We start from the raw sequence: 26756 nt of genomic DNA, 5'->3' as shown, positions 1-26756 counted from the left end.
TGTGGTGTATAATTAGCCCAAGTACTGTTTTTATAGGCTATTAATGTGTCTACAAACTAATGCGTCACATATACGTATATATCCTTAATTGAAAATGATCAAAAGCGTTTTCGATAAACCAATCTCTGGGTATCTCTCGTGTGTGCTTCTATTGTAAATCATTATTACTTTATGCGTGATACATTAGTTGAGCAATACATTATCATTCCACAAAGACAAATTATCAGGGTATCAGATGCCATATTTATTTAGATATTATTTTACATCAAAGCACGTGGTTAGGTGCAATTCAAACCTCTAGCAACTAATCATCATCTTAATTAACCATCATTGCTATCAAATAATGAATGCTAGCTTCTGATCCTAAGTAGAAAATTTAACAACCTAAAACTTTTCTCTCTCTTTCGCATGCGCGCCATAAACTCTATTTCTTTACAATGAAGAAGACAATAGAGAGAGAGAGAGATAAAAATAATCAATATATATATATACAAATTGAGCCTAACATTATATTATTTTTGCTTAGAACTCTCTCTACAACAAAAAGTAGATAGGAGAGAAGTGGACAACTTGGTAGATTGCATCTACCACACATTAATTAATATATAATATATATATTACTGCATGCATAAAAATGGCATGTTTGTATAACTGTTCTAACAAATGATTATGAATTAAATAATAAGTTTACCAAAAAAAGGAAAAGAGTTAAAATTAGTTGGTGGATAGCAACTTTGGAGCGATTAGGACAACATCATTAGATGAGTTGGGTGTAATTAATGAAGAGATATATCGCAAAAGAAAATGTTGCGTGTTGCAAAATTTGAGGCCTCGTCTATTGATATTATTAACTTTTTGTTTTTGTTTTACCTCAAATCATGTTTCAGTAACAACAATAAAGAATTTTTTTTTCAATAATAACAGTAAATTTAAGACTTTCATATTTTACAAACAGTTAAAAAAAAACTAATAATAAGATTGTACTGTAGACTTAATCTATAGACCAAGCCTAACAGTAATTTTGTACAATTTTCATAATTAATGCAAATGTTTTTAATTACGTGGTCCAAAGTTCGAATTTAGCTCGAATTTATTTACCCAAATGTGACCAAAATTTTGAACTTTGCTTTAGCCAACATGTTGTACGTGGACTATAAAAGTTTTTTGTTTGATTCCAACAACCTAAATTGATTGTATCCGAAGCGGTTGCTGTTGGTGTACAGTGTTCCTCAATGGGAATACAATTTAGCCTTTCTCCACTTCCATTTTGACCAAATTTAATCCATTTCATCGCTTCTCTACAAAATCAGTGGTGATTAATTTTCGCCCGAATTTAGATGGAAAAGTTACCTTCATATTCATTGGCTAATTTGATTTTAGGTAGTCTATCATATAATCTCTGTCTATATATATATCAATGTGTTCGCATTTTATATGTCATGCTTAAGACAAATAAGTGTGACATATAAATCATACAGGTATAAGGTGCAAATAGTTATCATTCATTTTTTTTAAATAAACTTAGTTAAAAATATAAAATAATTAGACTTCAAAGTTGGGATATTGGATATATACCTACCATTAAGCTCTTAAGTTCCTAACCAATTGAGTTAGGTATGGCCGTTAAGTGTTCATGACTAACGAACATGCCCTAAGGAGGAATTAAGCTTGACCTCATGACTAGTCTGATAATTAAGTACAATAACACTAATTAATCAAACAAAAAAAATCATATATTGAATTTTATTTTTGTTAATTACCAATTTAGGCATGTTTTTTTTTTGGCCCATAAACTTACAAGTGCATGTCATCTAATTTGGATATATAAATATATATATAGAGCTAGGCTGCTATACTATCGGTAGCACGGACGCTTCCGTGCTACCAAGTTGTTTTCAATGACGTCACTTCCAAATCAATGATCGGCTCCGTTAGACTTTATCTACATTATTGAAAGTATTTAGAAACTAAATTTCATAGTTTTTCGGTATCATTTATCTATCAAACGAGTAGTCTAAAAATGAATGACTGAAAATAAAAATCTAATAAAAAATGATGATAGAAGACTTGAATTTAAGATCAGATATACTGATCTTACTCTAAATAGTAAAAAAAAAAGTTTTTATAAAAATTTCATCTGATTTGGATTGTTTTACACCGTTAAATTTACAAATGCATCACATCTACCATTAAAATTGTCAATTTTGAGACCTTTTGATTACTAGCCAAATGATATCGAAAAATTTTGAAATTTAGTTTTCAAATACTTCCAATAGTGTAGATCAAGTCTAACGGAGCCGATCGTCGATTTGGAAGCCGCATCATCGAAAACAGCTTGGTAGCACGGAAGCTTCCGTACTACCGATAGCATAGCAGCCGGACTATATATATATATATATATATATATATATATATATATATATATATACTATGTTGAGCTATAATACTATCGATAGCAAAGCGGCTCCGTGCATCCATTTATTTTGATGATTAGAGTCCACCAAATCGTCGATCGGAACCGATGAAACATTAATCATATACCACTTGAAGTTTTAGAACAATTTCAAATCATCGTTCTTCGACATTCATTCTGCCTAATGATCAAAGGGTTTTCAAATTTCTGTAATTTATGGTAATAGAGATGAACGTTTGTTCGTTTGTAACTGCTAAAGATTTCAATAAATTGAATTTTTGTAGAAAATTTTTAAATATTTAAAACAAGATCTATACTCTTGATCTTGAACAAGACTCTACGTCATTTTAAGAATATTCATTTTCAGCCGTGTCATTTTTGTGTCCATGGTCGATGGAATAAGAGAATAATATCGAAAATGTATAAATTAATTGTCGTAAACACTTCAAAGTTGTAAGATTCATATGTCAACGATGCGATCGTTCCGGATGTTGGAGGCTCCATGCCTGAATAACAATGGGTCTGCAACGGAGCTTCCGTTTGTTATTCTTTTTATATTTCTATGGCTCAACTTCTATATATTTAGTATGTATTATAATATATAGTGAGTTGTGCTAGAATTACTCTCTCATAGTAAATGGGCGTTTTACTAGTTCGAGTTTTTTGTTTCGATGATGAGATTGTCTTCCAATTTGACATCGGTGCTCCGTTAAATATTAGCTAGTAACCATTTTAAATACTTACTTCTAGATAATCAAATTATTCATCTGTTGGGACTTTGCGTATTAATTTGTTCTTACATCCATCTGAGGTGAACAAAAAATAAGTGCTGAAATGGAATATTCTTTGAAATAATGAGAAGGAGTCTTGTAATCGAAGATCCAAGAGTGATAGGATCTTGTTTTAAATATTTAATAGAATTTTCCTAACAAAATATAAATTGTATTTTGATATTCTTTTACATCTGTTAAACGAAATACACGTTTTCTTATCCACACATTAAATTACAAATTTGAAACCCTTTGATCATTAGTTTAAAATGATGTCGAAAAGATTAAATTTGATTTCTAAAGCACTGTCAAAGGTATAAGATCATGTTCAATTTCGGAGCCTGCGATCGTCTATTTGGAAGGCCTTATTTCATCGTGAAAACAATCTCGATAGTGTAATTGACGCCCCGTTATCTATCTGAGAGTATCTAGCTCAATCTCTATATATATATATATTATTATATTATATATATATATCATATTTATTATTATCTATATATATTCTAATACACTTCTTTTTTTGCTTCTCTATATTTAACCCTTGACTGAAAAATATAGACAGAATGATATTTTATCTTTAAGTTGAGTGGCCCCATTTGGTTTATAGTATTTAAGTCCAATGGTTAGAAATAATGAACTAGAATTGATCCTCCATGGCTAAAAAACTGCGTAGCACAATGAAATTTTGCTACTTAAATAATAGCCCAGTCCCCAACTCTCTCTCTCTCTCCTCTCTCTCTCTCCCTCTCTCTCTTCTCTTCTCTCTCTTCTCTCTCCTCTCTCTCGTCTCTCTCTATATATAGTATATAGAGAAGAGAGAGAGAGACGAGAGAGAGAGAGAGAGAGAGAGAGAGGTCCAAAATTAGGTCTAAATCCTCCAAAGTCCAAATCAAAGCTGGCCTAATTTTATATGCGGAGGATGTACTGTTAGTTTCCACCAGATCGGGGGAGAGTCAAATGTTAAGCATTGATTTCTAATTGCATATATATGAAAGAGACTGATAAATAAATGCAATAATAATAATAAGTGGGATGATGAATGAGAATCGTGTCAATTGCTCTCACATAAGTTGTCTCATTCTTTTCTTTTAATCAAAAAAAAAATCTTCTTTGAGGCATATAAAATTATTGCCTAACTTTTCGTTTTCTTGCTAATTTGTTCACACTAAACTCATTTTCAAATTCCGTCGTCGTCTCACAAAGACTTTTAAGAACTGTTTGGTTCATAAGCAACTCACGCAGATCGAACTGCAGTTAAGATACTCACATATATATAAATATAGTTTAGCATTATTATATATAAACCCCTTCTAAATGTTTATGTGATCGGTTTTGAGCTGAAATTTTGGCCTTCGTGAATATTTCAATTAGTTAATGGCATTCTTTTTGATATGAAAATTCACATTTTCAGCAAGAAAAGCACTCAAATGAAAAAACTTGCACAAACCAGAATTTATTTTTCAGCGTGCAGATATTATTTGCATGCGAGTCTCAGTATTTTACGGTATAAACACAAATATATATAAGTTATTTCTTAGAGAATACATGTGGAGCTTCAATTTATTTGAGGGATCCATTTACGTCACATGAAGTACAAAACTCTCTTAAATTTTTAGTATTAAAAAAATTGATAAGACCGGTGAAAAAAAAAAAATAGATATTCGATAAAAATAGGGTATGAATTATATATCTAGTTTAAAATATATAGATAACATTATTCTTCAACAATTATATCAATATAATTTGAAAAGTTTCGAGGGATGAATCGCGAATTGCTACTTTTTGTGTGTGTGTGTGTGTTGAAAATGTCCGCAGGATCCGCCACTGATTGCTGGAGAAATTCCTACAAACTTTTGAATTAGTCCACATCTAGAGAGAGAGAGACAGAGAGCACTCATTTTCAAACACTAAGTAAGTGTTTAGCAAATAAAACAAGCCCATGATTTTACTGCACCAGGAATTAGACATGAGATCAATTCTACAGTTTAAAAGTAAAAACTCTAATTTATTGCTCCTGCTTCTGCTGTATTAAAAATATGTTAAAGTAAGTGCTTTTTGGAGAAGAGCTATTCAAATATGCATACCTTATTTTTTCTAATTTCTTTCTGGTGCCCAATCTTTTTTTCTTTTCTTTTTTTAAATACGATTAGATCCTTAACATTTAGGGTTGATTATGCAATTTATTTGTAACTTTTACTCTTTTTTTTCATTTGATCCTTAATCTCTTCTTCCGTACGTGTTCATCGCACCAAACCCAATCTCACCACTCTTAATATCATCTTTCATACCGGACTGCAATCATCTCAACCTCGCATACTATACCGGCGGTCTCTTTCAAAGCATCTGGCATTTTGGCATCACACCCTGCGTGCCACGGAGCTCTTTCTGAAACTGAAAAAAAGTCGGTACTGAGATTCACCAAAGGCTATATTATAACCGTGGTCTAATAGTTAAAAAAAAAAAAAAAAAAAAAGAAGAACCCAAAGTGAAAAACAATAACCAAGAGAAGAAGCCCTGGACGAAAAAGGGCCGTTAATTGGCCGTGAACAGTACAAATCACGTGGACAAATTGGAATGCGACGCGACACCTGCGCCGTCCGTTCAAAATGCGACGGCTATTGATTGTCGCATGTGCCACCATCCATAAAGTAAGCCACCTTTTTATATTTTTCATGGGCCCCTCATGGACGTGGTGGGCCCCATGATACATACTTATATAGCCATGCATGCACGTCGATTATGACATATCTCTACCATTCGTTGAAATATATTTTTGACACTTTATAAGTTTTTTTCAATCTAAACTACTCATTAACTCTAATTACGGATTACTTCCTTGAAATCAAGCAAATGATCCAGAATTTTCCACGCGTCATGCTCTCAGAGGCTGAACCCCAAAATCTTCTCGGAATAATTTAAAAGCCAAAAGCTTTAACACTCAAATCAGAATCCCGACAATCGAAAAAACTTTTTAGAATAACAACCAACTACACTATACAGCTGTGGCTGTTTCACGTCAAATTATTTTTCTCCTTAAAATTCAAATATATATGTCGCTTCAGATGCGACTAAAATTTTATTTAGATTTTTACCCCTTCCTTTATTCCAGGCCTTTACTTATACAAGCCACAGATGGATAAAAGTTCAAACTAAAAAACTTTGATTCAAAAAGGATTGAAAAATTATTACATTTTGTCAAAACAGATTCTAAACTGTTTTTTATTAAATTAATCTTTTAAGGCCCCGTTTGGTTGGAGGGATAAGCGGGGATAATGAAAGTTATCCCCGCTATTCCGCCAAACGGGGTGAAATTTGGCCAGGATATTTTATCCCGATCAAACCTTGCTATTCCCGGTTATCCCGGAATAGCAAGGGATTTGCTATTCCACCATTTTGATGGAATAGCACTATTCCAATACTTAATTTCAAACTTAATTAAAATTATAAATTGAATTAAAACTAAATTATATAAATATAATATGTTATATATTATAATACAATATTTTTATTATAAAATTATTAATTGTAATATATTAATATATATTATTTATATTTAAATATTATAATAAAATTTATAATAAATTATATTTAAATATTATAATAAATTCTTTTTATTAAATTTAAGTTTAAGTAGAATTTTAAAAAAATTTATAAATTTATTATAATAAATAGTTTTTATTAATTGTTCCCACCCCTATTCTTATTTTAAAAATTTAAAAATTAAAAATTTAAATTTTTAAAATTTATATATTATAATACATTATTTTTATTATAAAATTATTAATTGTACTATATTAATAATTATTATTTATATTTAAATATTATAATAAAATTTATAGTAAATTATATTTAAATATTATAATAAATTCTTTTTATTAAATTTAAGTTTAAGTAGAATTTTAAAAAAATTTATAAATTTATTATAATAAATTATTTTTATTAATTGTTCCCACCCCTATTCTTATTTTAAAAATTTAAAAATTAAAAATTTAAATTTTTAAAATTTATAATTTATAATCTCAAAATTAAAGTTTAAAATTTAAATTATAAATTATAAATTTTAAATTTTAAATTTAAATTTTGATATTTTAAATTTTTGAAATTTAAAATTTGATATTTTATATTTTTTAAATTTAAATTTGATCTTAAATTTAAAGTTTGAAATTTAAAATTTAAAATTTTGAATTTAAAATTTGAGATTTTAAATTTCAAAATTTAAAATTTCAAAGTTAAAATTTTAAATTTAAAAATATATATTTAAAAATTTAAAAATTTAAATTCAAATATAATAAGAGGATAATATGATTATTTTTTATTTATAAAATCCACTATCTTTCTTAATCCATCTTACCTAACCAAACGCTATTTTTTTTATTCCCAGGAATAACCCAATTTTCATCCAAACGCAAAATTGATCTAATCCCCGCTTATACCTCAATTTATACCTATCCCTGGAATAGTCATTTTTTTCTTATCCTCGAACCAAACGATACCTAAGTAAATATAATATCAGAATAAGCCCTAAACCCGCTTGATCCATTTAAGAGGCCCCAAGTTTTTTTTTTTTTTTTTAAGTTAGTGCACAAGGAATAATGATTTACTCGGCATAGACAATGCATGTAGCGCCGATGTTAAGACTAATTAATTATGAGTAACACATTTAAACAAAATTTTAACGTTTTAATGTGTGGCCTAATAAATTGACAAATAAATAATGCGAGAGTCACGCCTTTGTCATGGCCAGCTTTGTTTTGTCCACTTTGTTGAGTTTGAGTGGCGTCTGAATCTCTCGGAAACACCCCCTCTCTGCGGTACCCCCAACTATACGGGACCCACCTACCACCTACCCACTGCATTGCAAACAAATAAATAAATAAAATGTATTTTGAAATGGACCTATAAATATTAATTCTTTTTATTAATTAACACTTGTAAATTACCGACTATATATATATATATATATATATATATATATATATATAGCACACAGTTGGTTAAGAACTTTACATTTGATATCAAATATTTCAAATTTAAAATTTAATTATTTCATATTTATATGAAATAAATTAAGTGACAAATCTGTAAAACCCGTAAAATTAATAGCTTTATAGATAGCCGGTAACCTTTCTCTCTCTCTCGAATTTGTTTTTTCTTAAACAAGATTACTCACTAGTAATGATCATGAGATAATTAATTATAAAAACCCCACATGGAAATCAAATAATACACACATGATCACAACCACACATGACCCCACACGCAAAAGCCTAGCACCCTCCAACTCTATCGAGTCTACTGCATCCTAGCCGTTCGATCGAGATCGGACGGATGCGGTCCAAAGTCAAACGAAATTCCATTCCAATGTACAGCAGGGGTACAACCCTCCAAACCCAATACCATAAGAAATAATAAATCTTCCACATGTACAATCTTAGTAGAAAATTAATATAATAAATGAGATTAGTATTTTAATTTTCTCTAACTAACTGTTGCGTTAATACAATTTAGGGAACATGGGGAGCATCCGGCCGCGCCATCTCCGCCGTCCACGTGGCCCGGGGAGATATTATTGTTCTGGGATATAAGTTGGTCAATTTTGGATTTTAGGAAAGGGTTTTTTCGTCATTTGGATGACTTGGAAGCGTAGTGCAAACCAACTAACGTCGTAATCTCATCGCAACAATTGCATTTTACTTTCATAAATTTTTGAAAAAAAAAATTAGTACATGATCCGTATTATATGGACTGATTTTTTTTTAATTTAATTATAGAAATCTTAAAATGCAAAATAAAAGTTCTTTTTTTCTTTTATTCTTACTAATGAACCTAACAATTAATACATATCTTATATATTACTTCTAAAACTAATGGGAGGAAAATAAATTTTTATTTTTATTTATATAATAAATTAATAATTTCTCAAGTTTAAGTAGCTAGTTAATAAAAAAAGCTCATCTTTTTATTTATATCCGAAAAATAATAAAATATTAAATTCCAGACTCCTGGGATAAAGACAAACACTTTTACTTGAGTGGTGATATTACAATTTCTCTATAATTACGGAAGAAAATCTATAGTACCACACTTGCACAATATTATCAGTAACAAATTAATTATATATATATATATAATATATATGAGTCAGCTGGTATATTATCGGATGACGGAAGCTCATACTACCAAGTTGTTTTCGATGATGCTGAGCTTCCAATATGCATCAGGGCCGTTAAACTTTGTCTCACTATTAAAAATATTTGAAAATTAAATTTCATAATATTTCGGATATTATTTTTATAAACAAGTGTCTAAACAATATTGAACGGACTGAACAAAAAAAATCTATAAAAATGATGATACAAAAGACTGAAATTTAAGATAGAGATATACTGATCATTAGTTAAATAGTGAAAAACAACTTTTATAAAATTCATCAAATTTGGATTATTTTACACTATAAATTCCACTGCATCAAATCTATCATTAAAAATTTATTATTCTGAGACCTTTTGATCACATAGCCAAATGATATCGAAAAATATATAAAATTTATCTCACAATCTTCACATATTGTAGATTAAGTTTACGGAATCAATCGTCATTTAGAAGCAGGTATCCATTGAAAACAATTTGTAGTACGAAGACCCCGTGCTACAAAGTATAACACTATATATATAGTATATATATATATTATATATATTATATTTATATATATAAATAAAATATAATAAAATATTTTTTAATTAATAATGTTAAAATAGATTGATTAAAAATAATTTTATTAATTAAAATTATATATTAGTGATATAATATGAACTTCTTAGAAATTTTTTAATTATAATATAATATTATATACATTTCTATAATTTTTCGCAATTGCAAGGCGGCTTATGTAAATTGTCACTTTGCGGAAGGCGCTGTTACAGTCCACGTGGGCGGCGATTAGTGCCGTTGAACAATCCAACGGTGGAGATGATATGGTGCAACTTAAGACGTGGTGGTCCGAAGGAACATTATACTGCAACGACATCTCTCCCCCAGTTAAATAGCTCTTCTCCCCCCCCTCCCCACTACCGCACAACGCCACCGTTCACGCGACTCTTCGGGCGCGGGTTCCCCCCACCAAAAAAAAAAAGGCCCTCGAAGTTTCCTTCGTTCTCGAAAAAGCCCCCCTCGATAAATTTTTGCACGAAGGGATAAGCCCCTCCGGATCGGATCTGTTTCAATTTGGTGTCCTCCGATGGGTTCCGAGCTCATCTACCGCGGCCACGAATCGCCTCCCCAGGAGGTTCCCGGGTACTCCCCGAAGCCCGCGAAGCCGCTCCCGTGGCTCTCGCGCCCGATCCGGTACCTCGTCTCGGAGCAGCGCCTCCTCTTCGCCCTGCTCGGGATGGCCCTCGCGGCGATCGTCCTCTCCCTCGCCCCGAGCGGCGGCGGCGGCGGCGGAGGCGGCGAGGTGGCGGCGAGGGCGGCGGTGGCGGCGGCGGCGGTGGGGCGGAGATCGGTGCACCGGGCGGCGATCGAGGGGGTGGGGGTGGGGATGTTCGTGGGGGGGAAGGTGCCGCTAGGGTTGCGGAGGAAGGGGAAGAGGATCGTGGTGACGGGGGGTGCGGGGTTCGTGGGGAGCCACCTGGTGGACCGGCTGATGGCGCGGGGGGACAGCGTGATCGTGGTGGACAACTTCTTCACGGGGCGGAAGGAGAACGTGGCGCACCACCTCGGGAACCCCAACTTCGAGCTCATCCGCCACGACGTCGTCGAGCCCATCCTCCTCGAGGTCGACCACATCTACCACCTCGCCTGCCCCGCCTCCCCCGTCCACTACAAGTTCAACCCCGTCAAAACCATCATATCCTTAATTTTCTTCTTCTTAATCATCTTTCCTCTTCTTTTTCCTTTTCCTTTTTTAAATTCATTAATTAATTCGTTATTATTATTATTCTCTCTTTCTCTTTCTCTTTCTCTTTCTCTTTCTCTCTCTTTTGTGTTGTTGTTGCTGTTGTTGTTGTTGTTCGTTTGGCGAAGAGGGTGGGGGCCAGGTTCCTGCTCAGCAGCACCAGCGAGGTGTATGGCGACCCCCTCCAACACCCCCAGGTCGAGACCTACTGGGGCAACGTTAATCCTATTGGTATATATGCCTCCTCCCTTTCTCTCTACATATGCTCTTTCTACGTTTTTTGTCGGAACCTAAAACACACACAAATATATATATAAATAAATATATAGTAATATCACAACTTAATTTGTTCAATAGTGTTGATACGAGCGCATATGTTTGGTTTCTGAAGAAGATTATGGTTTGAGCTTTTGGAGGAAGCTAGCTAATAGTTAGTTTTAAAAAAAAAAAGCAAAAGCTGTAACATGCATTATTCTTCTGGTACTGTACGAGCAAGTGCTGTGAAATTTTTATTGCGTCTGAGACAAAGCAGGGCTTTACAGCTCCCAGGAATAATGAGAGCATTTGCTAAGTAATTCAGAAGGTTCTCTCAGCTTTTGTACGTGCATATTAATTCACAAGATAATAAAATTCTGAGATTCAGTTCTCGGTGGAACTAATGCCACCATCTTACAACTCCATTTATATGCATTATATTTTTATTATATCAAATATAAATATTAAAAATACTATTTTTTTAATATCTTAAAGTTATTAGAGCGCAATAATTATTTTATTTTAATATAACGTAATATCAGAATAAAAAATTTTCAATTTTTATTTAGTCAGAATTCTAATCCATTTAATCCACACTGTAAACCTATAAAAAAAAGCTTAATTGTAGATGCGAGAGGGACAGTTGTTTTACTTTAGTTTAATATTATAATTCAAATAATATAGGTAATGAGCTAGCTAGGTAGCACGTATATTATATATTATTAATTATGTATATTCGTTCTAAAAGATATAATATAATTAAAGAAAATGATTGGTAGTAGTAGAGTATCTGACACGTTATTTGTTGTGGGACCCACGCAGGCGTGAGGAGTTGCTACGACGAGGGGAAGCGCACGGCGGAGACGTTGACCATGGACTACCATCGTGGTGCCCAGCTCGAGGTAGTTACATAGCCTAACTTTTTCTTTTTTTAAAAAATTTTTTTTCTCTCGAGATAATATCTCTAATTAATTTAGCAAAAAAATAAAAGGTAATCTAATTTTAAGCTATTAATATTCGGTGATGCAATTGGGTGACATATCTATATCTACATGTACAAAAATATAGGTGAGAATAGCTCGGATCTTCAACACTTATGGGCCTCGCATGTGCATCGATGATGGCCGCGTCGTCAGCAACTTTGTCGCCCAGGTCTAACCACCACAAAACCCCCCTCTCTTTGATCAGAGTTTGCATGTTCATACCTACAAAATTATGTATTTACTTTTATCAATGCGCGTCGACTATCACTTTGACTTCAAATATTTAATATATTATCTCTTTAATTAAGTCGGTGCACATTTCACATCTCTATATATATGTACTAATACGTGGCACGAACCTAATGCGATCAGATGAATTACTTCACGTATGTTAGGTGCGACTACGCGTGTTCGGCCTAAAATTTTAGAAAGTTTTAACGTAGAGATACATTCCATATTGTTATATACATATTATGGTTTCAGTTTGTACTGATGTAAAGATTATTGTTCTTAACGCAATTCTCCCCTTCTAGGATTTAAGGGTTAAAATGACTTAATAGATTTAATCGCTATTTTGTATTTGTTAAGCGAGTAAAGTTGGGTATTAGAGTAATTACAGAATCGTTAGCACTTCATATGATTTGAAAGCAGTTCATATGTACTTATTTCTAAAATAGTAATCATAATTATCGATCAATCATATCCATCAAAATACGTGTTAATATGTTGTATATTGTTTTGTTAGATTAATTTAGATGCTAATTACTCCTTATTAATACAGCTACTGATTTTTTCTTCTTTTTTTTTTTTTTGTTTTTAAGGCTCTGAGGAAAGAGCCCATGACAGTTTACGGCGATGGAAAGCAAACGAGGAGTTTCCAGTATGTCTCCGATCTGGTGAGTTTTCATCCTTTTCTTTGCAGATCTCTCTCTCTCTCTCTCTCTCTTTCGAAAGTAATGTCTCTCTCTATTCTTTTTAATTTTTATTCTCCCATTATTATTGTTGCCATGTTTGTTTTTATGCACCTTTTGCTCTTTTGCATGTGCCGTGTGACCGTGTCATGTAGGGAAATGTCTCAATAATGGTCCCAAAAGCCCCAAAATGGTTGGAGGATTAATGTCACCAAAAAGCTTGACTCTTATTACTATTTACTCTCACTTTAATTGTTGGGTCACTTAGTTGGAGTTAATGTATCAAAAATGCATTAATTTGCATTAGATGATAAATGAGAAGAACAAAAGTGTAAGGGAATCTCTTTGCATTTCCCAACCAACTTAAATTCTGAATAGGTCAAAAAGAACAGAACTTATCTGAACTATAGACTATTGTGAGCTGACAATTCAATCTTTCAAAATTTTAATTTTACTATCCAATCTTTCAATTTGTTTGATTTATTTTGGTCAATGGCACTTTGACTTCATAATTAGAATACATTAGTATACAGCATGCAATTCACGTAATTATAAATTTATTAAACTAATTAACGTAAATTTTAAAGTCAAAGTATCGTTGACGGATCCAAAACAAAAAAAAAGTAAATTAACAAGATTATTATTAACTGTTAATATAGTTCAAAAAAAAAAAAAAAAATGGATAGTAAAATCAAAATTTTGAAAGATTAGATAGTCGATTCAAAATGGTCCGCACGCCTCAGAAGTTCCCTTTATTATTTGGTTGCATATCTTTCGAAATTTAAGTAGACGTTGCGATGATTCTTATGTGAAAATTGTCAGGTGGAAGGTTTGATGCGATTGATGGAAGGAGAACACATCGGCCCGTTCAACCTGGGTAATCCCGGCGAGTTCACGATGCTTGAGCTTGCGAAAGTGGTCCAGGACACGATCGACCCGAACGCCCGGATCGAGTTCCGGCCCAACACGGAGGACGACCCGCACAAGCGCAAGCCCGATATCACTCGGGCCAAGGAGCTATTGGGCTGGGAGCCCAAGATCCCCCTCCGCGAGGGCCTCCCCCTCATGGTCTCCGATTTCCGCAACCGCATTTTTGGCGACCACTCCACCTCGTCCTCCTCCACCACCACCGCCACCGCGGGCTCCTCTTAAGTCTTTAAGTTACGACCGTCGGATCATCATCGGTCCGAGTTATCTTTACGCAAGTCAAAGGAGGAAGAAAGAAAGGAGCAATAAGTGAACATACATCTACTTGAACTTGAAGGCTTACTATAAGCTTTGGCTACTAAATCAGAGTAGCTACGTAGAAGTTAGTAGTGGAATCATTTTATTGTTACCAATAATATTTTTCATGCTTACTCTGTATTATCATTTCTTTTTTGACCTTTTGTTGGTAGTTATTTTTTATTCTCTCTTATGAATTGTCAAAATGGATGCTTCTTTGTTGATATCCTATCTATGTCAAAATGAGACCATTAATACAATGCTTTCAAAAAAATACTGTTTGTTTTTGCTCATCTTTCCTTTTAATTTGAACGTATGACACAGGATTAGGCATACCGGAAAAGGTGAAGGAAAAAAGATATACCCTTCTGAAATTTAAACTAATTTTTATTTGACAAATTCATTTGTAACACCCTATTTTATAATGCTCAACACACCAATTTATTATGTTTTTTATTATTATTATTATTACTGTATCCTCTCGTCACATTTTATTTTCCCCCTTTCCACAGTGTTCGATGAAATGCCAACGGAAAACATTCCCCTTTCACGAACTCTTTACATGGCCGAGTGATGCTGCGTCCGACCCTTCCACCCGCAAAGAAAAACCCGATGCCGCGGCCGCCGCGTCTTGACCGGCGACGTAGGGCTATCGCTACCGATGGTAATGATGTCCGGCTCGGGCTTTTCGGGACAGCGTGTCCGGTCGTGGGTCCACCGACAGCTATGTTGGTCGAGCCACGCTACGATGTCGGCGAACACGGCCTCCACATTGTCGTCGGGCTCGCCGGCGGTTAGGCCGTGCCACATTCCTGGATATAGCTTGATTGTCTTGTCGGAACTTCCCGCGCGCTCGTACAACGCTCGGCTCACCTCCGGGTCGGTCACCGTGTCGGCCTCGCCATGAAGCACAAAGAACGGCAACTTCACCTGCAAATGTTGCACGACTTCAGACTAACTATTTTCGCAATTTGTCACGTATCATCAAAGATAATTTAAATTACAGTTAATGAGTCAGCATAACACACTTATTACGAATTACCTTGGATAAGCTGTCCTCGAGGTCCATGCTGGTTCTGAGCAACTCAAGCGCGGTCTTAAGGCGAGGCTTATCCTGGTAGATAAGCTTGTTGCTTCGTATCTGTTAATTCCAAAAATTAATTGGTATTAGATACTCCACAATAAGTGAAAAAAAATTACTATTCCACGAGGAATAAATTAACACAAAATATATAAAAATATTATTCTTTAACCGCTTAAGTTTTTGAAAAATAATCCTATACCTCTTCACGCTTGATAGGGTCCTTAAATGCGGAGTCGATTACGTCCTTAGTGGGGACAATTTTCCACTTGGGGATTATCTCCTCCACGCGCGTCAAAAGGTTCACCACTACTGGGTGGGGCTTCACCTTCTCGGATATCTAAACCAAAAATTATATAAAAAAAATATGCTTAGCTAAAATATTTAAGCAATAAATTTAAGACCAATTCATTTTTCCGTCCTGAGGAGTGGTTATATATTTGGTTAAATAGTATGAACGGTGAATTAGACAGTTAGAGTACATCTCGCGTAAAGTTACCTTGCACATGGGCGCGACGAGAACGGCACCGTCCCAGAAGGTGGGATCCTTCCTGTGAAGGAGAAGCGCGACGGCGCCTCCCATCGACTCCCCGTACAGAAACCGACTCTTCGTCCTGTTCTCTTCCAATTCTATAATCGCGCAACAAAAATAATGACTACTGATTTTTTGTAAGAAATATCAACAAAAGTTAGTAAAATCGGCAAACCGATAATGAAATGTCTTAACATCAATCAGAAGCTTGATGCATTTAAAACAAACCAGGAGCATAACGCATCCAAGTCGTAGCCGATGTATTTGTAATCGTTCAAATTAAACGGTTAAAATGCATTTTGTTACTGATGAATCAGTAAGTACCTACATTGTTCGGTACAAATCATCCATAATTGTCTAACTAAACCCTTTGAACCCAAAATGATGGGATGTGACTCATGTGACTGGTCACTTGCGTGTCCCTTGGAACATTAAATTATACATAAAAGCTTTTCCATGCTTTGTTATAGTATATAAGGAATATTGGGAGTGACATCTCAACAAACTTATTGGGAGTGATAGTGATTTTTTGCCCATCAATTTTAGAGAAAAAAAAAGTTAGTCATAAATGATTATATGTAACATCAATATTGCAGGTATACATCGTTCAATTTCAAAATCAAACAACGTTATATATCATAAGCTCTAAATCGTACTTAATCAGTACTCGTTACTCTGATTTTGAAAATTTGAAATTTGATAATAGCGAAAGCACGGTTTATCCATAAGATGACAAAAAAAGACTAGAACAAAAAACATGACACTTGTGATGTGATTGCTTGCACTTATATAATATATATAATACTATGTAGATATGAAAAGAACTCTCGCGCATACTCTAGAAATAAACGAGAGAGTAATCGTTTGAGTTATCTAGAATATGCTAAATTTTATATAACAATCTATTTCTTGCACGTACAATCTATATAATATGCTAGGCGTTTTATTGTTATAAGTTTAAGCTTTTGAATTGATTCTGTGTCCTAAGTATAAAGTCAACATACTATTCCAATAAGCAACATCATATATCAAAATCAGCTATAATTCTTGTTGATGTGATGGAAGGAAAGTTAGAGAAAAAGGTCGGAAATATTTTTACCGCAAATGGATTTGAAGAAACGATCGCAGTCGGCGACGATGTGGTCGAACTTCTTGATGTAGCATCGAGCTCCCATGGACCTCCCGTGCCCCTCGTAATCGATCCCATGAACTCCGTATCCAGCGGTGGCTAGCCTCGTCCCGCACCCTATCATCACCAAATTCAATTCAATACTATATATATACGCTCTTTTATTAGCCATTTTCGTCCAAATAACATCACCGCGCTATTCACAACAATGATCGAAGAAAATAAATTGGTATTAAAAAAAATTTGATCAGATTCAATAAATTTGATTCGCTTGTTGAAGTGTCACATTTTTTATAATTAGGATGGTGAAAATTAATGCAACTGTAAATAAATATAAATGGGTTCACGTAGTGAGCCCACACGACGCAATGGGACTGAGCCCGAATTAATGAGTCACAGAACCCGACAACAACCCGGGCTCGGATTGGTGGGGTAAATAAGGACAATACTTAATGCACCGTTAACTAAATGTGTATACAATTGCCTAAACCTGGTCCACCAAATCACCTATGAACCGAGAACACATCAGTTAAAATGCACTAGTTTTGCTGTGCTGCTGAGTGTATTGCTAAATCATATTGATAAATTTTTATTTTAACAAAAGTAATAAACTAATATATTATGAAAATAAAATTGACATATTAATTTGATTATATTTCTAACATCTATCTGAACCAAACACCGACAATAAAAATTAATTCATTCCGATTCCAATTCAGATGTCGAACCAAACAAAATAAGGTAATGAATCATTCCGACCCCGGTTTCAGCTTTATTCTCATTTCGATTTCGATACCAATTCCGACTTCGAACCAGACACACCCAATAATTGAACCGCAGAGATTGTAGCAAATTAAGAAATTAATTTAAATAACAACTTTCTTATATATCCTAATAAGTGTCATGATGGAGGCATTATCCTATTTACTTTTTTGGGCTTTATATTATTATATATATATATATATATATATATATATATAAGTTTANTACTCTCGTAGCCTAGTTCGTTGGACCTGGTCCACAAAAATAATTTCTCAAAGGTAAAAAATATGGTCCAAAGCAAAGTACAATAAAAGGGTTCCGAGCATGCAGTTGTGGGAAACGAATAAAAAACAACTTATGCATTAAATTCGGCATTTTAAATGGATTTTAGAGAATAATGGTTATGTAAATAAATTTTGGGGATGTGGTGGTAGCTCACCAAACATTAACCAATTAAAAGGATATATTGACCCAATAAAGGGAAAATATTTTGACCATGAATTCCAAAAAAAAATAAAAAACAAGAATTTGTAGGTCGAAATTATGTTAAAATGGCAAATAAATAGTACATATTACTTAGATCGGAATTGTGATAGTAATTTAAGAAACAAAATTTAATTAGGGTTACTGTAAGTTATAAAATAGAATAGTAATTTTATTTTGATATTTCTCTTTTTTAAGCCTATAGCGGGGACTAAGTTAACTACATCTGAACACATTCTAAATCAATTGAAGAGAAAAAATACCATATGAAAAGTGACAGAAATATAAAAACAGTAAATTTGACCAGTTTCAGTGCATCAGATCATCTCTGAATAATAATTTCTGTTATGTTCTCACTAACCCTTGGTAGTATATATTCTTTTCTAAAAAAAGCAGCATATGTTCAAAATCAAATACTTTCCATAGAGGTGCATTTAATATATATAGGTGGTTTCCTTTTATTTTGGGAGAGAAAGTATAAAGGTGGTAGGTGGCTAATAAATATTTTCTATCTTTTAAATAAAGCACCAAGAAAAAAAGAGAGATCATTCAATTCTCTCACCTCTCTCAATTATAAGAAATGCATGCCATTAAAGATGGAGTGTAAAGTGGTCTTGTTATTTATTGTTCCCTCTAGAATTTTCTCCTAAATTAATAATTACTAGTTTGGTTCAAATTATTTATTTCATATATTAACATACAAGTGCCCTTTAAAGTATTTGTTTAATTTGATCCTCAATAGTTTTGAAAATATACACTGTGAAAACTTTTAATGCCACCCCTAATGAAGAATGTAGTTTGATACAATTATTTAAATATGTTTCAGAATTAAGCAAAATTAGCAAAGTGAGAAAGGAGTGAAAATAGGATACAATGTATTTTTCCAAAGGTATTTTTCTTTCTCTAGCATATGTATGTCACATGTACGTAGAGATAATATATTCACATGTAACAACCAAAAAGCTACAAAACATTGTACCCGTGAAGTAAAAAGGCTACAGAGAATGAGCAGAGGGAGAAGTGGATTACATGTACACTTTTTTTTTTTTTCCTTTTTTTGAGACCTTGATTTTCTTGATTTTGAAATTTATATTGTACTAGGCCACACAAAAAAAAAAAAAAAATCTTGGAGCAAAAAAGGACAAAAAAAAAAAGAACCTTCTATAAATATTGCATTTGAGGACTATAGATTACTATAAAAGAACCTTTAAAAAGATTATTGATATTGTTACCTTTCATGAAGCCACTACATTCCATGCCATAGCCTGCACCAAATAAACAACAGGAATGTCATAAAATTATACTTAACAAAGAAAACAAAACACCATTCTTGTATAATTTTTTTGTTTTCCAATTATATCATGATATTTATTAATGATGATTATAATTAAGCATAAGAACATACCATGGCAAAGGAATACAAGTGCTTTGGGTGGTGAAGAGAGTGGTAACCATCTACATGTGAACAGTTGCACCCCTCTTGAACTCCTAATATACTCCTAAAAACATATACATAAAGAAAAATTAAGGTTTAATATATATCAAACCAAACAAGGAGATTACTAATGGGATTTAATAATAAACACACCAAAACAAAACAAAAAAAGAAGAAGGAGAAAAGGATTAAAAGAAATCTAAATGAACCCACCTCTTGGTACTCCACATCCATTTTGATTTATTTTAAGGATCTTCCGAATTTCAAAGCAACAAAAAGTAAAACAACAACAAGCTAGGAGAGGAATGTATATGTAAAGAGAAAGAGAAATATAGAATTTAGAGAGAGGGATAAGAGGATGNCAAAAAAAGAAGAAGGAGAAAAGGATTAAAAGAAATCTAAATGAACCCACCTCTTGGTACTCCACATCCATTTTGATTTATTTTAAGGATCTTCCAAATTTCAAAGCAACAAAAAGTAGAACAACAACAAGCTAGGAGAGGAATGTATATGTAAAGAGAAAGAGAAATATAGAATTTAGAGAGAGGGATAAGAGGTGGGTTCATTTGCAAAATGGATGTGGAGTTGATGAGCTTTGGTGAGGAGACAACCAAAGGGGAGATGGGGAAAGGGTGAGAGAGAGAGAGAGAGAGAGAGAGAGAGAGAGAGAGAGAGATGGGCTAAAGATGGAAATATGGCGTGTGCAAGTGGAGTGACACGTGCCATGTGCACATCCACATAGGTGACAACCTCTTAACAAACTCTCTCTCTCTCTCTCTCTCTCTCTCTCTCTCTTTAAAAAAATAAAAAATACAAAGTTTTTTGAACTTTTTTACTTGTTTGAAATCCTAATTCTCCCTGTTCTGTATTTTATCAAATAGTTCAATAAAATTTTCTCCTGAATCAAAGTTTCTATTTATATATTTTATATTTATTTACTTGTATGATCAGGACTACTATACTTTTATAAGTATAAAGTATAAACTTCTTTATACTTATAAAGTTTTCGATCGTTTGGATCATAGTAGTCGCCGATTAAAATGATAATAGTCTTCTAAAGTTGAGTGAGTGGTTGGTTGAATAGTATGTGACCTAACGGATGAAAATGGTTATAAGTATAGATTTGACGGTCAAAAATTTATGTGTACAAAAAAGTTTATAATCATAAAAATATAGTAGTCAGACTCTCCTTGCATTAATCACAAATAGATATATATTTTTTATTTTAGTATAGGCTTTAATCCTAGTACTTAACTATCTTATTTATAAAAAAATTATGTTTTAAAATTATTTAAAATTATGTATAAAATATATGATCAAACAAGTCTCGTCAAATAGTAACTTTATTCGAAAATAAATGCCTATTAAGCAATATAATAAAATTTAAAAATTAAATTTAAAAGTTCTAACTCTCTCTCTCTCTTCCTTGTACTCCCCAATTCACACCGAATTTGTGGACCCAAGAAGATTGGTTTCTTTCTTATCTTATTCTTAATGTAGTATTTTATCTTCTTATTTTACTGTGTTAGTTATCTCATTGCAATTTAAAATGAATTGTTTATTTGGGATGCTGTGGAGTGTTAAACAGCTCCTCTATTCCCATCTTTTTTTATTGCATGAAAAAGAGGGATAGTAACATGTAGACCAATGAGGATCCTACCATTGTTTTCAAACATTAGATTTTTGCACTTTTATTTATTTTTACCATAATTATTCCAAAGTGGTTATTGGTAGGTACTTCTCTTTTAACAATTTTTGATGTGACACTTTATTCTTGGACATTTTTTGAGTTTTATACCTTTGTGGCTTGGGGAGATTGGGACTTGAATACCTCATTTGATTAAGACTATTATTAAATAAATCCATCTAGAAAATATTTGAAGATTGGACAGATTTAAATATGGATTTAAAATTTGATTTCCCAATTTACAGTGTAAGTTTGAAACAATTAATCTTCCCTTTGAAAAAGGAATCGTCATACTAGGCACAAATTTCATTTTATGTTGAAATTCAAATTCTGATAATAAAAGTGAAAATAAGGTAAAAGTTCATAAACTTGATAAACTAATAAATTGTCACGGCCGAAAAAGTGAAATCAAAATATAGCTCAAAATTTTAGGATTAGATATGTCATTAAGAAAATATGTCTCGATCCTGATTTTTAGCGGATCGGGCTTGTTTTGAAAAGTGAGGGCAAAGTACAATAAATCCGGCCCAAATTCTTGGTTGTTCAACCGAGTTGGCCCGGCCATCAATTTTGGACCGGCTCCGGCCGAACCTAGGTGTAATATTTTGAGACCAAATGTAATTGGGCCCAAGATCGGAAATTGAGCCGGTCCGTAATTAGACTCGGCCCATCGGCGTAAGCCCAACAAACCGGTCCGGTCCAACTCCATTGCTCAAACGCTACATCAAACAAATCTCCACCGTTGGAACTTTTATACGACCCAACCGGGGAGCGGGGTAACACCGCACACCCTATATAAACGCCACTCACTCTCCCCCCCGCAAAACCCTAACCCTAGCCGCATCAGAGAGAGCGCTCGTAGAGAGATCCGAAGCGGCGGCGAAGGAGACGAAGATGAGCCGAGGAGGAGGGAGCGCTGCGGCGGCGGCGGCGAAGGGGGGGAAGAAGAAGGGCTCCACCTTCGTGATCGATTGCTCGAAGCCCGTCGAGGACAAGATCATGGAGATCGCATCCTTGGAGAAGTTTCTCCAGGAGCGGATCAAGGTCGCGGGGGGAAAGGCCGGTGCCCTAGGCGACGCTGTCATCGTCACCCGCGATAAGAACAAGATTACCGTCACCTCCGAGGGGCCCTTCTCCAAGAGGTGATGATCTCGATATCTCTCATCTTAATCTTATATTTTTGGTTTTTTGTTGATTTGAACCTTCTTATTGTGTTTCTTATTCGAGATCTGTATCATTGAATGTATGGCTGATGAATTGATGGTTGATAAGTTTCTAAAAATTTGTTTTCTATACTCTGAGATAGAAATGTTATGTGTTTTCTTTGTTGCTATCTCCGGTGCTTGATTCTATAGATTGATAGTGGGGAATATGTTTCTGAAGAATATACCATCAGATGAATTACTGGAAATCTAATTAAATTCACTATTCGATGAGAAATGATAATATTCTCTCTTGGACGGGAGATAGCAACAAAGAAAACACAGAGATAGAGGATGATGGTCTTTGTCATAAGGAGCTATGCTCATTTCTTATGCATATGTTTCAAAATAGTGGAAAGGAAGTACTTATGTTGGATTATTCGATTGCTACATTAAGGTCAATTTGAACTTATTGTAGTTTCGAAATGGATGAACTTTTGTTATTATTATTTTTTTCTTGCTATAATAGAGAGTACTTGTTCGATAAAATAGTGTCCAACCTGCCTGCCTTAGTAGTATATAGGGACAAGAGGATTTGAATTTTATGTCGTCCTAGCCACCTGGCTACTTTTTGTGTGGCTAGAGCAAAATGCAGAGGTAAAGAAGTTATGAAGAACCCCTTAACTATATGTCATATGGAAATATTTCTATATACCCCTCAACTTTAACTTTTTGGTCGACACTCTGACAAATGCTTGTCTTTGTATGAGCCATTTTCAATTGACGAGACTATAGTTTCCATTACAGTTAGCTGATAGCAAATTGAGCCCTTCTTTTTGATGGTTTGACCAATTAAACTGACTGAAATAGCTCAAATCAAAACATGCAAGAGTTGATGACTTGGTGGGGTGGGGTGTCAATCAAGATAATAAATTTATGTGTTTTCCATTTCAAAATGGTCTATAGTTTGAGGGGTCTTGTGCATTTTACCACATGCAGCTGTACTCCTTTGCCTTCAGCCTTTCATAAGAAATTTCTCTGATTTGCTCTCTAATATCTTCTATTTCGCTTATATTCTGTCTTACGACTGCCGGAGACAGAGCTCTGCAGCAATATAACGGAGTATTTCTCGATTGAGAAAATATTAGCTGCAATTGTTTTGCTGCAGCTGATTAATGGTATACAACTTGCACTAGCAGGGATTAACGACCTCTTCCATTAATTATTTGTTTAGTTCTTTTATCCATTAGAATGTACACAGTTTTATGTTTGGTACTATTGACTTGTGTGTGAGATTAAATGTCAATTAATAGTACAGTATCTTGCCTAGTTTACAAATGCTGCAATTGTGAATTTTTTTTTATGCTTGTAAATTTCTGCATTTGTTCACAGATTAGGATGAATACAATCCAACTGCAGGCGTGTTTCCTATTGAACAAAAATGTTTTGAAGCGGATTGTGCTTTCTGTGCCCCTTTTATCTTACTGACTTTGTCTTTTGGTCTGTCTTTTTCCGGCCATTTTGTTATCCAGATACTTGAAATATCTTACGAAGAAGTACCTCAAGAAGCACAATGTGCGTGATTGGCTGCGAGTGATCGCATCCAACAAGGACCGCAGCGTGTACGAGCTGCGATACTTCAACATCGCCGAGAATGAGGGCGAGGAGGAGGATTAGATGCTTTGAGCTTTCTTTCATGTTTTGTGCTGAGCTAGTTCTGGGTCATGGCAACTGCTTTTGTAGTTTCAATCAGGGATTATGTTACTCAATTATCTATTTATGGATAAGTAGTAGACAGCATTGATTTTGTCAGAAGTTTGGTTTTGTTACTCTCTTATCTTTGTTTTGATGTGGCACCAGCTTCTCTTACTCAATTTTTCAATTTGAAGTGTGTGAATGTGCTGGATTTTCTCTAGTGATGATTGATGTGTATCTCAGTTTGCATTCCTGCTAATTAGTTCTGGATTTTGTGTTGGAGATATATATATATATATATATTTTTTAGCGCAGGTTTAAGATTTTGTAAAACATCTGCAAAATTAAGAAAAGCTAGACTAGGAGGGTAAAAACCTATAATCCTATTAAATGAAATAGTGTATGCTAACTTCGAACTCTGCTCTTTCAAATTTTTGTTGAAACGCAGTAATAAAACTCGAGCGGCTTCTTCGACAAGCAGCACTTTCCACAATCGCGACGAATGCGATCGCTCATCTCCCTCGCCCCCCACATCCTCCTCCTCGGCTTCCTCCCCCTCCCCTTCCTCCTCTCCTCCCTCCTCCCCCTCTACCCCTCCTCCCTCGCCCTCCGCCTCTTCTCCCACCATGCCCGCCTCCCCGACCTCGCCTCCTTCAACTCCCTCCTCGCCGCCCACCTCCGCTCCGGCCCCCTCGACCGCGCCCTCCGCCTGTTCGACCAAATGCCCCGGCGGGACGTGGTCACCTGGACCTGCGTCATCCACGGCCTCGCCAGGCGCGGCGACTGCCGGGGCGCGCTCCGCGTGTTCCGCGCCATGCTGGAGAGCGGCGCCGCCGCCCAGCCCAACAGACACACCCTCACGAGCGTGCTCTACGCGTGCGCCAAGCTCGGCGCGCTCGAGCAGGGCGAGTGGGCGCACGCGTACGCGGAGCGCCGCGGCATGGCGCTCGACGCGGTGCTCGGCACGTCCTTGGTCGATATGTATTGCAAATGCGGGTCCTTGGAGAGAGCCCTCGAGGTGTTCGATAGAATGGGCGATAGAAAAGATGTCACGGCGTGGACCGCGATGATATCCGGGCTCGCTATGCACGGTCATGTGCACGATTGCATCGATCTGTTCGAGAGAATGATCGGATTAGGTGTTACGCCTAACAGCGTCACGTTCTTGGGGTTGCTCTCGGGCTGCACCCACGGCGGGTTGGTGAAGAATGGAGAAGAGTACTTCTTCCGAATGAGAGAGGAGTTCGGGATCGAACCCACGATCGAGCACTACGGTTGCATGGTGGATCTCTATGCGAAATCAGGTCTCATTAGCAAAGCATGGGATGTGGCGAACACGATGCCCATGAAGCCCGACGCACTGATCTGGGGAGCTCTTTTGAGTGGTTCCCAGAAGCTCGGGGACATAAGCACTTCCGAGGCCGCCGCCAAACAGTTGGCGGAGTTGGAGCCGACCAACTCCTCAGCTTACATCCTCCTCTCCAATGTGTATGCCAAAATGCGTAGGTTTGATGACGTAAAGAAAGTGCGAGCTCTAATGGATGAATTGGGTGTTAAGAAGACTCCCGGGTGTAGTCTCGTCGAGGTGGACGGACGCATTCATGAGTTCTTTGTGGGAGATCGGTCGCACCCTGATACGTGGGCGATATACATGATGCTTGATGAGATAATGGAGAGGCTAAGATTAGCAGGGTATGTAGGGAGCACTGAAGCGGTGTTCCTTGACTTGGATGAAGAAGGGAAGGAGATGGCGCTCTCGCTTCATAGCGAAAAATTGGCCATTGCATTTTGCTTCACAAAAACAAAGCCCGGAACGACAATAAGGATATTTAAGAATCTTAGAATCTGCATGGATTGTCATGTCGCGATAAAGCTTATATCTAAGATCTACGAGCGGGAGATTGTTGTTCGCGATGGTAAAAGGTTTCACCATTTCAGAGGAGGATCATGCTCCTGTAAGGATTTTTGGTGATTCATTGATTCACATGTTATGTATGTGACTACTATAAAATTGCATAGCTCAATAGATGTTTACTTAGTTTGTAGGAGCATAAAGATGCAACAGGGTCGGAATATAGTTTGTTGAGGATTGTTGGTGATTCAAACTTCTTTTCCTGTTTTTGTTTGATAAAGTTGTAGAAATTACCTGAAATGATCTTTTGCCTCTTTTAGATCAAGAGCCAACCTGCATGGAAATTTTCAATCTGCGAATTTGCGTCTACGACTATGGTAGGTTCATGAATCAAATATCTTTTCATGCGGTCAGGTTATCGGTTCGCAATGTGAAAGATTCTGCAACTGTTTCATGAAATCTCTCTTATTGGTATCTCTCCTCATTGTATCATGTTGCACTTCTCTTC

The 26756-nt window shown here is 35.2% G+C and overlaps 4 protein-coding genes across 5 annotated transcripts; 3 read left to right on the top strand and 1 right to left on the bottom strand.

Moving 5' to 3' along the window:
• On the top strand, nucleotides 10258-14724 carry LOC109709326 (UDP-glucuronic acid decarboxylase 2-like). Its single transcript, XM_020231505.1, has 6 exons — nucleotides 10258-11034; nucleotides 11166-11308; nucleotides 12155-12234; nucleotides 12401-12484; nucleotides 13137-13211; nucleotides 14049-14724. Exons 1-6 carry the CDS (start codon nucleotides 10421-10423, stop codon nucleotides 14376-14378), a joined length of 1326 nt encoding a protein of 441 aa, XP_020087094.1. The 5' UTR covers nucleotides 10258-10420; the 3' UTR covers nucleotides 14379-14724.
• LOC109709325 (caffeoylshikimate esterase-like) lies at nucleotides 14868-20423 on the bottom strand. 2 transcript variants are annotated; one of them, XM_020231504.1, is made up of 8 exons: nucleotides 20285-20423; nucleotides 19843-19936; nucleotides 19670-19702; nucleotides 17163-17309; nucleotides 16031-16161; nucleotides 15734-15871; nucleotides 15493-15591; nucleotides 14868-15380 (listed from the first exon to the last, which is right to left on the bottom strand). In XM_020231504.1, exons 1-8 carry the CDS (start codon nucleotides 20303-20305, stop codon nucleotides 15009-15011), a joined length of 1035 nt encoding a protein of 344 aa, XP_020087093.1. In that variant the 5' UTR covers nucleotides 20306-20423; the 3' UTR covers nucleotides 14868-15008. The 2 variants fall into 2 exon arrangements, with proteins under 2 accessions (XP_020087093.1, XP_020087092.1); XM_020231503.1 differs by lacking the exon at nucleotides 20285-20423 and adding an exon at nucleotides 20086-20227.
• LOC109709645 (60S ribosomal protein L22-2-like) lies at nucleotides 22366-24616 on the top strand. Its single transcript, XM_020231955.1, has 2 exons — nucleotides 22366-22701; nucleotides 24234-24616. The coding sequence occupies exons 1-2, from the start codon at nucleotides 22454-22456 to the stop codon at nucleotides 24376-24378; spliced, it is 393 nt and encodes a 130-aa protein (XP_020087544.1). The 5' UTR covers nucleotides 22366-22453; the 3' UTR covers nucleotides 24379-24616.
• On the top strand, nucleotides 24899-26601 carry LOC109708702 (pentatricopeptide repeat-containing protein At3g62890). Its single transcript, XM_020230517.1, has one exon. It carries the CDS (start codon nucleotides 24899-24901, stop codon nucleotides 26366-26368), a length of 1470 nt encoding a protein of 489 aa, XP_020086106.1. The 3' UTR covers nucleotides 26369-26601.

This window comes from Ananas comosus, linkage group 4 (genome assembly GCF_001540865.1).
Source record: "Ananas comosus cultivar F153 linkage group 4, ASM154086v1, whole genome shotgun sequence".
Lineage (NCBI taxonomy): Eukaryota > Viridiplantae > Streptophyta > Magnoliopsida > Poales > Bromeliaceae > Ananas > Ananas comosus.
This window is presented reverse-complemented; position numbering and strand designations above follow the sequence as displayed.